The 16,306-nt window shown below is 41.6% G+C and overlaps 1 protein-coding gene across 5 annotated transcripts in view; it reads left to right on the plus strand.

The window, feature by feature from the left end:
* The window catches only part of sdccag8 (SHH signaling and ciliogenesis regulator sdccag8), a 327,951-nt gene that overhangs the window by 30,943 nt on the left and 280,702 nt on the right, over positions 1–16,306 (plus strand). For 4 of the 5 annotated variants that reach the window (XM_080200751.1, XM_080200752.1, XM_080200753.1 and 1 more), the window contains exons 8-9: positions 2,476–2,664; positions 9,414–9,552. In XM_080200751.1, the coding sequence (XP_080056877.1) occupies positions 2,476–2,664; positions 9,414–9,552 (328 nt within the window). Of the gene's footprint in view, positions 1–201; positions 251–2,475; positions 2,665–9,413; positions 9,553–16,306 lie in introns of those variants that run through there. The other variant, XM_080200755.1, reaches the window with a different exon arrangement.

Below are 16,306 nucleotides of genomic sequence, written 5' to 3' on the forward strand. Positions count from 1 at the left end.
AACGGATATATCACAGTCCAATTTGCAGATGGTGTAGAGAAGGATTCACAACCACCGCTAATGATAATCACAGACATGGACCTGTTCTGTTATAAGCGCTTTGTTTTGACTTTACATCAGCTCCGGTTCCTTACCCAAGGGCTATGGACAAAATCTTGAGTGGATTGGCAGGAATCGGTTCAGACTTGATGGGCCGAATGGCTGTCTTCTGCATTATAAGGCTTCTATGGATGATTCGAACCCTTCCAAGGTAATTTTCCTTTGTTGTACATTTCCTTACTAGAGGAATAGTTGATTTCTATTTACCCTATAAAATCCTTTGATTATCTTAAAAGCCTCAATTAAGTCACCTCTTAATCTTCTGTATTTGAATCTGTATAACCTGTGCTCATAATTTAACACCTTTCGTTCAAATGTAATTCTGGTGAATCTGTCCTGCACCAGAATCAGTGGCTAGAATTCTCCAGCCGTTCACGCCCCATTGCTGCTACCAGTGGGAACTGAGAATTTAGTGCATTGCCAGATCTCCATTCACTGCAGCGGGACTGGCTTGTTCAGAAGGCAGTTGAGAGTCAACAGAGGTGAGGAGACGTTTCTACCTTGGCCTGAGACCAAAACCACGGATCCTGAATCCACAGTTGTTGATATTGGGATTGGCTCAGCAATTTTACCAGAGATTTACCAGAAATAATGCCCTTTTTAGGGAAGAAAATCTGCTGTCCTTACCTGGTCTGGCCTACATGTAACTCCAGACCCACAGCAATGTGGTTAGCATAGAAACATAGGAGCAAAAGGAGGACATTTGGCCTTCAAGCCTGCTCCGCCATTCATCATGATCATGGCCAATCGTCCAACTCAATAGGCTAATGTCTCCTCATCTCCATTGACTCTCAACCACCTTCTGAACATGGGCAATTAGGGATGGGCAATAAATACTGGCCAGCCAGTGATACCTATATCCCATAAATGAATTAAAAAAGAAAATTAGGATGGTGACTGACTTGGAGAGGAGCCTCCAAATGGTGGTGTTGCCAGTTACCTGCTGCCCTTCTAGGTAGTGGTCATGGGTTTGGGAGATGCTGCTTAAGGAATCTTGATGAATTCATAGAATAGAATAGAATTCCTACAATGCAGAAGGAGACCATTTGGCCCATTCGAGTCTGCACTGACCACAATCCCACCCAGGCCCTATTCCCATAACCCCGCATATTTACCCTCCAAACCCCCTGACACTAAGGGATAATTTAGCATGGTGCCAATCAACCTAACCTGTACATCTTTGGAGTGTGGGAGGAAAACCACGCAGACACGGGGAGAACATGCAAACTCCACACAGGCAGTGACCCAAGGCGGGAATGAAACCCGGGCCTCTGGCACTATGAGGCAGCGGTGCTAACCACTGTGCCACCATGCTGCCCATCCCATATTGTTAACCAAATGCCATGGTGGGATTTGAATTTGGATCCCCAGAGCATTACCCTGGTCTCTAGATTGCCAGCCCAGTGACAATACCACTCTGCCATGGCTTCCCCATATTCCTGCAGTGCATCTTGTGAATGTTCAAACTGTTGCCATTGGTGATGGAGAGAGTGAATGTTTGTTGAAGGAATAGCAATCAAGCTTTGGGAAACTTGTGCCTTGTAGATGATGAGCAATCTTTGGGGAGTCAGGAGGTAAGATACTCGCCACAGGATTCCTAGCCTTTAATCTGCTCTTGTAGTCACAGTATTTATGTGGCTAGTCCAGTTCGATTTCTGGTGAATGGTCATCCCCTAGGATGTTGATAGTGGGGGATTCAGCATTGGTAATGCTTTTGAAAGTCAAATGACAATGGTTAGACTCTCTATTACTGGAGATGGTTATCGTGTGGCGCACATGTTACTTGTCAGCCCAAGCCCAGATATTGTCCAGGTCTTGTATTTAGAGGTGGACTGCTTCAGTATCTGAGAAGTTGCCAATGTTCTGAAGGAAGGTAATTGAAGCTGTTGAAAATGATTGGCCCCGAGGGAACTCCTGCAGTGATGTCCTGGAGCTAAGATGGTTAGCCACCAACCACCAAAATTATCTTCCTTTGTGCTAGGTATGACTCCAACCAGTGGAGGATTTTCTTTCTGATTTGCAAGAGCTTCTTGATGCCATACACTGAAAAAATGCTGCCTTGGTGTTGAGTGCAGTCACGGTTATCTCGCCTCATGGATCAGATACCCTTGCTTTCAATCCCATGAATAGTTATGGATTATAGAATTAATTAAATAAGCCAATAGATTATTTTTTAAAAAATGCTAGTTGTCTATAATGTAGCTTATTTAATGTAATTTTTCAAAACATCTTTTCTTCAAGCTTGATCGTTTTAAACTTCATTATTACACAGTTTTTGTTGGGTGATGTTTTAGATGTTTTCTTTCCCAACTCAATTTATTTTTATCCAGTTGTGAATGTAATTGTTTAAACTTTTTATTATTTGCAATATTTTAGAAAAGATCTGTCTGAATCTCAAAAAGAATGTCAAGAGCTAGAAGAGCGATTAAAGATTCAAGAGTCTTTGCTTGCAATGGATAGTTCAGAGCGTGTTGCTGGTCTGTGTTTAAAATGTGCCCAGCATGAGGCAGTTCTGGCCCGGACTCATAGTAATGTGGATTTGAATGCTGTCGAGAGGTTAAAAAAGTAAGTATGTTTTTAAGTTGTGAGATGCAGGCCACATTTTTCCATTAGCATTTGAAGTCTCGTATCTGTTGCTTTAAATCTTAGTAAGTAACCAATGTTTGGAACCAAGTTTAGGGCGACATGTTCTCTAAAAGTTAGATTCAGAAGCAAAATCAGAAAGCAGGATTTAACATTCAAAGGTAGCAGGAATTTGGAGCTGTCTCCCTGAAATCATAGAATCCTACGGTGTAGAAAGAGGTCATTTGGCCCATTGAGCCTGCACTGTCAACAATCCCACCCAGGCCTTAAACTCAAAATCCCACATACTTACTCCACTAATCCCTCTAACATGTATATCATGGGACCCTAAGGGCAATTTAGCATGGCCAATCAACCTTACCTGCACATCTTTAGATTGAGAGGAAACGGGATCACCTGGAGGAAATCCACGCAGAAAAGAGCACAAATGCTCAGATGGTTAGAGTTACTGAGATTGGGATGGATAGTATTTTTTGTTAGTCACGGTTAGTCAAGGAATGATGTAAAGGTGAGAAAATGGATTTGGAATTAGCTATGATCTACTTGATGGAGCGGGCACCCAAGAGTTTGAATAATTTACTCTGTTCCTGAATATCCCTATGTCTTTAGGATAACTATAATTTCTCCAGATTTTGCATTCATTAAATTTTGTGTATATTGATAAACTAAACCCAAGTCCTGCAGCCTGTATCCTCTAGATATGCATCACCTTGTTCTCAAGATTTGAACTGGTTCTCTGTTCCTCAGGGTATGAACTGCATTATCATTTTCAAATTCTTCCAAAAGCTTGCTCTACCCTATCTCAGCAACTCTCCCATCCAAATCCTTGCTTAAATCCTCTACTTTTCCAGCTCAAGTATGCTGTGCTCCCCTGCATCAGAGTTCCAGTGCCCACGCTGCAGTCAGCAGACCTCTCCAATCTGGAATTCTATTGCAGTTCCTGGTAATACTTGTTTCTGTCATCATAAAAACCTTCTCAAACTTAGCTCTTCAAACATGTCTTTAGAATCTAAAAAAACAGACTGCTGGGAGGAAAGTATGTATTATAAATAACACTTACCTTTTTAGATCTGTACGCAACTAAATCTTGGAGTTGGGGCGTGTTAGCTTTGATCACTCCTCCTTAAAATAATTGGCTTGGTTTATTAGAATACACAAAACAATATTCACATTTTATTTAATTAACTGCAAAGTGTGGAGAAAGGGTTAAAAACATTTCCAGCTTACAGGCCAAGATGAAGAATACTTACAGTAAATGCATTTTCTCCTGTAGAACAATAACTATAAGGCTTTGATAGATTCTGTTATTTGTCTTGCAGAATTAAAATGGCGTTGTCTAAATTTACAACAACCTGACATCAAATAATCAATAACAGTAAAATGTGGTAACCGCTTCCAAGGCTAATATTGGAAAATAATTTTCTCTTACTCAGGATCTAAGTAAATTTAAACAGCTTATTATTTATAAGATGAAAAAGGAAATGTAAAATTCTCCATGTTTGAATTTGTAAAAGACATTGGGCACTTATCACAAACTTTGGAAGCCTCACTGAATCTGAGTATCTTGGATCATCATCACAACATTTTCAGACAAATTTAATAGTCTCATCCAATTTTCTTAAAAGTACTTTTGTTGAATCATTAATTATATCTACATGTTTCATTTTCAATTTCTTTAAATTTGTTTGCCAATGGCTTTGAAGAAAATGCAACCTGGTGATTGTCTTCTTGCAGCCACTTGAGTGAGGAAATGTTTACACTTGTCAGGTTTTCTGAATTTTAAAGATTGTTAACAATTGTGAACAGCGTGGGTATTCACGCATCCTAAAAAGAATGTTGTGCATTTTGGATAAATGGTATATTTCAAACTTACATGCCACTATGTGTTTGCATATTCCCAGTCACTGCTTTAAAGCAACAGAATTTGTGTGAAGCATTTTGCAATATCTGAGAAAGGTGGTAAATCTATGCTTTTCTCCCATACTACCATGTTGGTCTTAAAGTTAGCAGCTGAAATTTTTTCTGAAGCATGATGAATGTTGTTCAGTCAATTTCAGTGACTGAAATGCTGACCGTTACCACAGTTTTAGTAAATGAGAAAGTAATGCTGAAAAGAGAGACATGTGGCTGAAGCTTTTTGTCTTCCACTCATTAGGACAAGCACAAGATTGCCAATCATTACCCAATTGCAGAATCTCATCTGGGCAACACTTGTGAAATAATCCTGAGTGTGCTAATAGCTACATTAACGACCAATTTAAGTTGATCAGTTGAGCTGGTAACGTGACTCATTTACACTTGCTTAAGCAACTGTCCATTTTGGCAGGATGAATAAAAAAAGAAGCATTTTAGCTAAATGATGAGATATTTCAGTGCTCTGAGCTGCAGAAGGGTCTGTATGCATGAATCGCAGAGGGTTAATATACAGGTGTGGCAAGTAATTTGCAAAGTTAGTAGAATGTTATTGTTTATTGAATCGGGAATTGAGGTTGTGCTTCAATTGTACAAGGCATTAGTGGGACCATATCTGGAGTACACTGTACAGTATTGGTCTTTTTATTCAAGAACATAAGAACATAAGAAATAGGAGCAGGAGCAGGCCATCTAGCCCCTCGAGCCCGCCCCGCCATTCAGTAAGATCATGGCTGATCTGTCGTGGCTCAGTTCCACATTCCCGCCCTCTCCCCATAACCCTTAATACCCCTGCCTATCAAAAACCTATCAACCCGCATCTTAAAAATATTTAGCGAGGCAGCCTCCACCACTTCAACGAGCAGAGAATTCCAGAGATTCACCACCCTTTGAGTGAAGAAGTTCCTCCTCAACTCCATTCTAAACCACCCCCCCTTTATCTTGAGGCTGTGCCCTCTAGTCCTACTGTCCTTTCTGAGCGGGAAGAGCCTCCCCACCTCTATCCTATCCATCCCATTCATCATCTTATATGTCTGAATGAGATCTCCCCTCATTCTTCTAAACTCTAACGAGTACAAGCCTAGTTTATCCAGCCTCTCCTCATAGCTCAACCCCCTCAACTCTGGTATCAGCCTAGTAAACCTCCTCTGCGCTCCTTCCAAGGCCAAAATATCCTTGCGTAAGTGCGGCGACCAAAACTGCACACAGTACTCCAGCTGCAGCCTCACCAGTGCCCTATACAGCTGCAGCAAGACCTCCCTACTTTTATATTCAATCCCCCTCGCTATGAAGGCCAGCATCCCATTAGCCTTCCTGACCACCTGCTGCACCTGTAGGCTGGGTTTTTGCGACTCATGCACAAGGACCCCGAGGTCCCTCTGCACCGCCGCCTGCTGCAGTTTTTCGCCAAGTAAGTAATAGTCCCTCCTACCATTATTCCTACCAAAGTGGACAACCTCAAGGGAAGATATAAATGCATTGGAAGTAGTTTAGAGGTTTACAAGATTAATCCTAAAGGCTGGGCAGGCTCGGCTTGCATCCGCTGGGGTTTAGAAGAGTAAGAGATGACATGATTGAAACATATAAGATCCTGAGGAGACATGGCAACATGAATGTGAAAGAATGTAGAATTTGGGGCCACTGTTCAGAAATAAGGGATCACCCATTTAAGGCAGAGATGAGAGGTTGGGAGTCTTTAAAATTCCCTTCCTCAAAAGGTGGTTGAGGCAGAATCTTTGAATATTTTTAAGTGATAAGTAGATGAATCTTGATAAACAAAGGGGTGCAAGGTTGTCAGGGGTATACAGGAACGTAATGTTGAGGTTAAAATTAGATTAGCCATGTTCTTATTAAGAACGTAAGAAATAGGAGCAGGAGTAGGCCATCTAGCCCTTTGAGCCTGCCCCGCCATTCAATAAGATCATGGCTGATCTGTCGTGTCTCAGTCCCACATCCCCGCCCTCTTCCCATAACCTTTAATCCCCTCGCTTATCAAAAACCCATCAACCCGCGTCTTAAAAATATTTAGCGAGGCAGCCTCCACCATCTCAACGGGCAAAGAATTCCAGAGATTCACCACCCTTTGAGTGAAGAAGTTCCTCCTCAACTCCGTTCTAAACCGTCCCCCCTTTATCTTGAGGCTGTGCCCCCTAATCCTACTGTCCTTTCTGAGTGGGAAGAGTCTCTCCACCTCTATCCTATCCATCCCATTCATCATCTTATACGTCTCAATGAGATCTCCCCTCATTCTTCTAAACTCTAACGAGTACAAGCCTAGTTTATTCAGCCTCTCCTCATAGCTCAACCCCCTCAACTCCGGTATCAGCCTAGTAAACCTCCTCTGCACTCCCTCCAAGGCCAAAATATCCTTGCGTAAGTACGGCGACCAAAACTGCACACAGTACTCCAGCTGCGGCCTCACCAGTGCCCTGTACAGCTGCAGCAAGACCTCCCTACTTTTATATTCAATCCCCCTCGCTATGAAGGCCAGCATCCCATTAGCCTTCCTGACCACCTGCTGCACCTGCCGGCTGGGTTTTTGCAACTCACGCACAAGGACCCCGAGGTCCCTCTGCACCGTCGCCTGCTGCAGTTTTTCGCCCCTTAATAATAGTCCTTCCTACCATTATTCCTACCAAAGTGGACCACCTCGCACTTGCCAACATTAATTTCATTTGCCATTTCCTGGCCCATTCGCCCAGCCTATCTAGATCCTTCTGCAGACTCTCCACACCCTCCGCGCAATTTGCCGTTCCACCAGTCTTGGTGTCATCAGCAAATTTCGACACCATACACTCGGTTCCCTCCTCCAGATCATCTATATAAATGGTAAATAGCTGAGGCCCCAGCACCGACCCCTGGGGCACTCCACTAGTCACCAACCGCCAATCCGAATAGCACCCATTAACCCCCACTCTCTGTCTCCTATTTGACAACCAATCCTCTATCCACGCTAACACCCTACCCCCAACTCCATGCCCCCTTACCTTCTGCAATAACCTCTTGTGAGGTACCTTGTCAAATGCCTTCTGAAAATCAAGAAAGACCGCATCCACCGGCTCTCCTCTATCCACCGCCCTAGACACATCCTCATAGAACTCCAATAAATTTATTGAATGGCAGAGCAGATTTGAGGGGACAGGTGGCCTCCTTCTGCGCCTAATTCAAATGTTTATGTTATCTGCAGACAAAAGAAATATGTTCAATTATTATGTCTATTTAAAATTAGTTCCTCCTTGTTTTCTCCAAGAAAATGCCTCGGCCAATCAGAGTCAACTTGCCAACTAATCAGCACCTTTTCCCCCTGTAGAACAAATCGTTGTAATCCTTTGAAATTTGGCATCCTTGCGTTTTGATTAATGCAAAACAAAAATGTTTCTCTTTTCAGCAACATTTGAATAATGAAGTCAAATTCCATAGAGAAGCAATTTGTTAATTAATATTAGTTTTATCTGTTACAGTAATTATACCACATAACCAGGAGTTATCATGAATTATTGTGTTTAGCTAAATTATTATTGTTAAATTACACTGGTTAAATGGTTCCATTTACGTGAGATTTTAGATCACATGCACAATTAAAAAATATATATATTTGCTGTTATTATTACTTTTGTCTTTTACTGAGGAAGATGAACATTCATCCACAGTCCAATATCTACTGCTTTTATAAAATAAAATTTTTCCTTTTTATGCGTTATTAATCAGAGCTAAATTGATAATCTCTCTAGAGACTACAAAGTTTATTGATATGGAAAATTTAAAGAAAATCTCACCAGTACAGTGCACTGGTCATTTGAGGATGTGATTAATGTACATTGTTAAACTAGAATAGATATGACTTCATAGTCAGGCATGTTGCCTAAGTTATATCTGATCAAGTAATGCTTGATGCTAATTCTGGGTGCCTAAAGTGAAACAGTATGTTCCCCAGTGTCAGCGCTGAATACCTGGAGACAAAGCTGGCTCACAGATTTTAAAGTTCACAGTTTGCAGCCTAGTTGTTTGCAGTTACATTTTGATCAAGTCGTTAGGTCTCTCACTTTAAAGGAACTGTCAAAAATAATCAAGGATGGTCAGAGAAAAGGAAATTTAAATATTCTGATAAGTCCAAAGCCTCACCCACGTCACTCAAAAAGCTTTGCACATTTTGGCATCCCTCAGGTTGATTGTAGAAATGTACCAAAAAGATTAAAAAAACATTTTAACAAAGCCAGGCTACTGACAAGAGGCTGGCTACTGAATGGTTTAGACTGACCTCTTGGAAACAATTTGCAAATTCTGTCATTCTATGAATCTTCCATGCAGAATTCTGTACCTAGAAGTCTCTTTTCTGAATCCAGGTTGTTTAGGTAGATCAATAATAGAAGTTATTCCAAAACTAATTGCTGGACACTTGTTCTCCATAGCCTGACATTAGTCTCCTGTCAAGTGCCTGCTGCTTCCTCAGTTTCAGCTGATTCCTTTGCATTTCCAAGTTTCACCTGAACATCCATTGCTATAAGCTTACTGTGTAGCTTTGCATATGGAAATTTATTGAAGAGTTTCCAGAAGTTTAGTTTTTTGCAGCAAGATCCAGGAGATTTTAAAATTCGCATGATAGGAATGGAGCCTTCTGTCTTCACATAATTAACTGGCTGCTTACCAAAGAAAAGTCCACCTTATTTCAAGGAGTAATATGCTGCTTTCTATTTTTAAAAATGAATTTGTCTCTGCATGTAAAAAATTGATTCTCTTTATTATTTTTTACTTTTAAAAAATGTATAAAAACAACTTAGAATTAATCAACAAGAAGGATATAATTTGTTTACTTTGTTCAGGGAGAGAGATGACTTGATGAATATGCTGGCAACTTTGAGAGGCAATGTGAATGAAATGCAGGCCCGGGAAGACGCTGCATGTCAGCAAGTGAAACAAGCCACAGAAGTAGCAGAAGAAGCCAATTTAGAGAAAATACAGGTAATAGAAAGAAGAAATCGGCATGACCCAGCAGCTAAAATACCCAATGTTCTAAAAATAGAAAATGTTGGAAATATTCAGCAGACTTAATTAACAATTAGCAGCATCTGTGGAATGAGAAACCAACTGAACGTTTCAGGTTGATGCCAGAAGTGTATCTGATTTGAGAGTGCTTCATGAGAAATGCTATGAAAGAAAGAAATAGACTTTCTTTCACAACCTCAGATTCAAGAACATCACCTAAAGTATACTGTCCGATCATTATTTTATTGGTGTTTGCACTTTTGGTTTAAAAACAACTCTTTTTTTGATAAACTTTTTACTATTTTTAAAGTTTGTTATAAAAAGATTGAACTTTTTTTTCCTTTTTTCAAAGCAAAATTACAACTGGCAAATGTGTCAGACTATTGGGAGCATGAGATTTTTGTTAATGATTCAGGAACAGATCAGAGAGTTGTTTGCTACAAAATGGAGAAAGGATCGTTTGGCCTCACTTCTATGTTTTTTGTCAGCTGTGGCTCAATTGGCACACACACTTCTCTCAACCACAAGATTCTTTGTTCCGTCCCATTCCAGGAGTGACCACCATAGTGAGGGTTGACACAGTGCAGCAGTGCATTGTTGGAGGTGCCTTCTTTCCAATGAATTGTTAAACCAAGACCCCATATATTGGCTCAAGTGAATACAAAAGATCTGTTGCACTATTTTGAAGACCTGGGGAGTTATCTCCAGTGTTCTAGCTGACATATATTCCTCAATCAATGTTACTAAAAAATTATCTGGTCATTGTCATGTTGTTGTTTATTGGAGTTTGCTGAGCACATATTGGCCACTTCATTTCCTGCAGCACACCAGTGACTATACTTTAAAAGTACTTAATTGACTATAAAGGGCTTTGAGACATCCTGTGATCATGAAAAGCACTCGATAATGCAGATCTTTTTTTCATTTTGGCCGCTTTGAAGCCTGCTGAAAAGAGAGAATGGCTGCAATATAGGACTGAGATATGTATATTTAACATTGGAGAGAGAGAGAGACAAAAATAAGCTTTATGGACTGTTATTCTAAAAGTGGAACCTCGAAGTGGAAATTGTGGATAAGGGAGAAAGTTTTTTTAATCTTTCATGAGATCTGAGCATTGCAGACAAAGCAACATTTGTTACCCGTACCCAGTTCCCCTTGAAGATGGTAGTGAGCCACAGCCTTCAATTGCTGCAGTACATCCAGAGTAGGCACACCCACAGTGCTGTTAGAAATGGAGTCCCAGGTTTTTGGCCCAGCAGTGAAGGAATAGGGATATAGTTCAATTTCACAGTGGTGTGTGACTTGGAAGAGAACTTAAAGATAGTGGTGTTCACATGCCTCTGCTGTCCTTATCCTTCGGTGTGGTAGGGGGTTGCAAGTTTCGAAGGCATTGTTGAAGAAGGCTTGATGTTTCTGCAGTTTATCTTGTATATTGTGCATACTATACACTGGCAGTGGATGGGATGCTGATCACACAGGCTGCTTTTCCTTGGATGGTGTTGAATCTTTGGCTGTTGTTGGAGCATCACTCGTTCAGGCAACTGGAAAATATTCTCTGCTCCTCAATGTACCTTGCAGATGGCGAACAGCCTTTGGAAAGTCAAGAGGTTAGTTAGTTGTCGTGGAATTCCCAGCTTCTGACCTGCTGTTGTCGCCACACTATTTTATGTGGTAGGCGCAGCTAGGTTTCTGGTCAATTGTTAGCCCCAGGATGTTAATTTGGGGGTTGAGGGATAGAATTTAGCAGTGATAATGACATTTAATGTTCTGTGGAGGTGGTCAGATTCTCTCTTGTTGGAAATGGGAATTGCCTAGCACTTCTTCAGTGGCATGAATATTACTTGTCACTTATCGAGCCTGAACGTTGACCAGGTCTATAGCTACAGACTGCCCCAGTACCCGAGGAGTCGCGAATGGTATTGAACACTGGAAATATCAGAGAATATCCCTACTTCTGATCTTCTGATGGAGGGAATGTCAGAAATGGTGGCGCAGATCAGCACAAATGGATATGATCTGGTGGCCATTACAGAGACGTGGCTGCAAGGTGACAGGGACTGGGAGCTGAATGTCCAGGGGTATCAAGTGTTTAGGAAGGATAGGCGGGAGGAAAAAGTGGGGGGCGTAGCTCTGCTGATTAAGGATAGTATCAGGGTGGTAGCAAGGGATGATATAGGAACCAAAGAGCAGAAAGTGGAATCGTTGTGGGTGGAGATTAGGAACAGCAAAGGGAGGAAGACGCTGGTGGGTGTCGTCTATAGGCCCCCGAATAATGATCTGGAGGTGGGGCAGGCTGTTAACGCGCAAATAAGTGCGGCGTGCAGGAATGGAACGGCGATAATTATGGGAGATTTCAATCTACATATTGATTGATCGACCCATGTTGGACACGGTGGGCTCGAGGAGGAGTTCTTGGAATGCTGCTGGGATAGTTTCCTTGAACAGTGTGCGTTGGAGCCGATGAGGGAGCGAGCTATCTTGGATCTGGTGTTCTGTAATGAGGCGGGTAGAATTAGGGACCTTGTGGTGAAGGATCCTCTTTGGGAGAGTGATCATTGCATGGTGGAGTTTCTGGTGCAGATGGAGGAGGAGAAAGTGGGTTCCCGGACACGCGTCCTTTGTTTGAACAGAGGAGAGTACGGTAGGATGAGAGAAGAATTGGCGAATGTTAACTGGGGGAGCGCGTTGGAAGGTAGGTCTGCTGAGGAGCAGTGGAGGATCTTTAAGGAGATCTTTCTTGGTGCTCAGCAGAAATTTAATCCAATGGTTAAAAAGGACCGTAGGAGGAGAGGTAATAAGCCGTGGATAACGAAGGAGGTGAAGGAAAGTGTTAAATTAAAAGCGGAGGCATTTAGAGTAGCAAAGAGTAGTGGGCGAGAAGAGGATTGGGAGAGGTTTAAATGTCAACAAAGATTGACAAAGAAGTTGATAAAGAAGGGTAGGAGAAACTATGTTAGTGCTTAATATAAAAAAGGATAGCAAGAGTTTTTATAAATATATAAAAAGGAAGAGGCTGGCTAGGGTGAACGTTGGACCCTTAGAGGATGAGAGGGGGGACTTAGTGGTAGGGGATGGGGAAATGGCTGAGGTCTTGAAAAACTTTTTTGTTTTGGTCTTCACGGAGGAGGACGTGAATAATTTGCCGGGTGTTAGCGGTGGAAAGGTGGTAGGACTGGAGGGTCTCAAGGACATTATTGTTACTAGAGAGGTGGTGCTGGACAGACTGGAGGGACTGATTGTGGACAAGTCCCCAGGACCGGATGGAATGCATCCAAGGGTTCTGAAAGAAATGGCGGAGGTGATAGTGGATGCCTTGGTGGTTATTTTCCAAACGTCGCTGGATTCCGGGGAAGTGCCGGAAGATTGGAAAACGGCTAATGTTACGCCATTGTTTAAGAAGGGTGCCAGGCAAAAGGCAGGGAATTATAGGCCGGTTAGTTTAACGTCTGTTGTAGGTAAAATGTTAGAATCCGTCATCAAGGAGGAAATAGCAAGGCATCTTGAGGGGAATTGCTTGATAGAGCAGACGCAGCACGGTTTCATTAAGGGGAAGTCGTGTCTGACGAATTTATTGGAGTTCTATGAGGGTGTGTCTAGGGCGGTGGATAGAGGAGAGCCGGTGGATGTGGTCTTTCTTGATTTTCAGAAGGCATTTGACAAGGTACCTCACAAGAGGTTATTGCAGAAGGTAAGGGGGCATGGAGTTGGGGGTAGGGTGTTAGCGTGGATAGAGGATTGGTTGTCAAATAGGAGGCAGAGAGTCGGGGTTAATGGGTGCTATTCGGATTGGCGGTTGGTGACTAGTGGAGTGCCCCAGGGTTCGGTGCTGGGGCCTCAGCTATTTACCATTTATATAGGTGATCTGGAGGAGGGAACCGAGTGTATGGTGTCGAAATTTACTGATGACACCGAGATTGGTGGAACAGCAAATTGCGCGGAGGGTGTTGAGAGTCTACAGAAGGATCTAGATAGGCTGGGCAAATGGAATTTAATGTTGGCAAGTGCGAGGTGGTCCACTTTGGTAGGAATAATGGTAGGAAGGACTATTAAGGGGCGAAAAACTGCAGCAGGCGACGGTGCAGTGGGACCTCGGGGTCCTTGTGCATGAGTCGCAAAAACCCAGCCGGCAGGTGCAGCAGGTGGTCAGGAAGGCGAATGGGATGCTGGCCTTCATAGCGAGAGGGATTGAATATAAAAGTAGGGAGGTCTTGCTGCAGCTGTATAGGGCATTGGTGAGGCCGCAGCTGGAGTATTGTGTGCAGTTTTGGTCGCCGCACTTACGCAAGGATATTTTGGCCTTGGAGGGAGTGCAGAGGAGGTTTACTAGGCTGATACCAGAGTTGAGGGGGTTGAGCTATGAGGAGAGGCTGAATAAACTAGGCTTGTACTCATTAGAGTTTAGAAGAATGAGGGGAGATCTCATTGAGACGTATAAGATGATGAATGGGATGGATAGGATAGAGGTGGAGAAACTCTTCCCGCTCAGAAAGGACAGTAGGACTAGGGGGCACAACCTCAAGATAAAGGGGGGGCGGTTTAGAACGGAGTTGAGGAGGAACTTCTTCACTCAAAGGGTGGTGAATCTCTGGAATTCTTTGCCCGTTGAGATGGTGGAGGCTGCCTTGCTAAATATTTTTAAGACGCGGGTTGATGGGTTTTTGATAAGCGAGGGAATTAAGGGTTATGGAGAGAGGGCGGGAATGTGGAACTGAGCCACGACAGATCAGCCATGATCTTATTGAATGGCGGGGCAGGCTCGAAGGGCTGGATGGCCTACTCCTGCTCCTATTTCTTATGTTCTTATGTTATGTAAATGTTAAAATATTTGGGCTTTTTTGGGCAAGTCTATACTGCCAGTAACATTTCCCACTCACAGTTATATCCAGTTCACCAGACATTTCTGATGTTATTACTAGCTGTTTCAAATCAAATTTGCTGCTTTCAGTTAACTTAGCCAGTTCTTAGATTCACAATAGTTTATCTGATATCTCCAAAGTGAATTCACAAGTTAAAAGATCAATTAATTAGAACAAAATACACAAATAGAATCTTTGATATTGTTTTGTATCTAAAAAAAATAATAGCAAGGAGCTAATGTTGAACTTGAATGAGACCTTTAGTTAAGCCATAATTGGAATACTCTGTCTAATTTTGGATATTCATGATAGGAATAATACAAGAGATAAAGACTCGAAGAGTTAGGATTTTTTCATTAAAGCTAAGAAATTTTCAAGATTATGAAGTTTTCCATTAAGGTAAAGAATGTTGATGTGATTTTGCTGTTTGAGAAGACAGCAGCAACAGAACATGGGTTGACTGTACCCCAAAAAGAATTCATGTGGACGTTTGAAAGCTTTCTTTTCAGGGATGGTGGTAGGAATGTTGAATTCTTTAACACAATCCATTGCTGAAGCAGCATTTGTAAATTATTTCAAAAAGTATTAGATCATTTTTCAAGAAGCAGGAATATTACAGTGCTTAAAGTGTGTGATAGTCCAGATAAGTTGTATGGAGAAAAATAATGGCATTGCCTTAATGGACTTAAAGGCTTGCTTTCGTGCCATTTCACTTAAATCCTGGAGTATGAGCTGAACCTGCTATCTTCTAATAGAAAGCCAAGTGTTGCATTAGCTGAATATAACTGACATATGAAAGCAAAACATCTTCAATAGCTCAACATTTTAATTCTGTAGTAGTATTTTGCCGATGTTAACCAATGATTTCACAATACCAGGTGATGTGTCTTGAAGAGAGTAACAATCTGAAAAGTTTTCACATGGTATAAACTAGCTACTGCCGTAGTTTTAAAAACTAAATCTGAAGATACGCTGATCTGTTTAAGAACTATGACAGGTGAAAAAGAAAACAAAATATGGATGTTGGAAATTTAAAATAAAACAAAATGCTGGAAGTACTCAGCAGGTTGACTAGCATCTATAGAGAGAGAAACAGAATTAACATTTCAGGCCAAAGACCATTAATCAGAACTGTTCGGATGGGAAAAGAATACTTTTTAAGACCAATTTTTCAATATGCCTTTATTGACAAACAATGCAAAATGATCTTTATGCATTGCCACTGTTAAACTTGACTATTCCAACAGACTCCTGGATGATCTCCCACATTCTGCCCTCTGTAAACTTAGATTATTCAAAAATCTGCTGCTGTATTTAAACACACACAAAATCCTGACCACTTATCACCCCTGTGGTTCTTATTATTCTTTCATGAGATGTAGGCTGTGCTGACAAGCCTTATTAAAATTTTTACTCCAAAGTTAAAATTACAAAGCCAGAGCTCAAAATAGACTGAGCAAACCCAAACTCCTTGCTTGCTCATAAAACCAAATTCAAAATCCAATTGAATCCAATTTAAGGTCCCCGTAAGAGCAACAAACAAGATCCAAGCTGACAAGATAAGACATTACACCCCATCTTGGGCTTGATCCCATGCTTGTTCTTAGCCAGAAGGCCAAGAAGCTATTTCTTGTCCATCCTTAATTTTCCTTGAACTGGATGGTTTGTTGACCTAATTCAGAGGCTAGTTAAGAGTCAGGTATGTTGCAGTGGATATTGACACCTGACCAGGTAAGGAGCAGGTTTTCTTTTCTCAAATGAATCAAGTGGGGATGATAGTTTCATGGTTACTATTACTAGTTTTCTTTTTCAGATATATTAATTTAGTTTCAATTCCACCAGCTGCCACGGTGGAATTTAAAACTGTGTCCCCC

This window comes from Carcharhinus amblyrhynchos, chromosome 12 (genome assembly GCF_965287045.1).
Source record: "Carcharhinus amblyrhynchos chromosome 12, sCarAmb.v2.hapA, whole genome shotgun sequence".
In the NCBI taxonomy this organism is placed as follows: domain Eukaryota; kingdom Metazoa; phylum Chordata; class Chondrichthyes; order Carcharhiniformes; family Carcharhinidae; genus Carcharhinus; species Carcharhinus amblyrhynchos.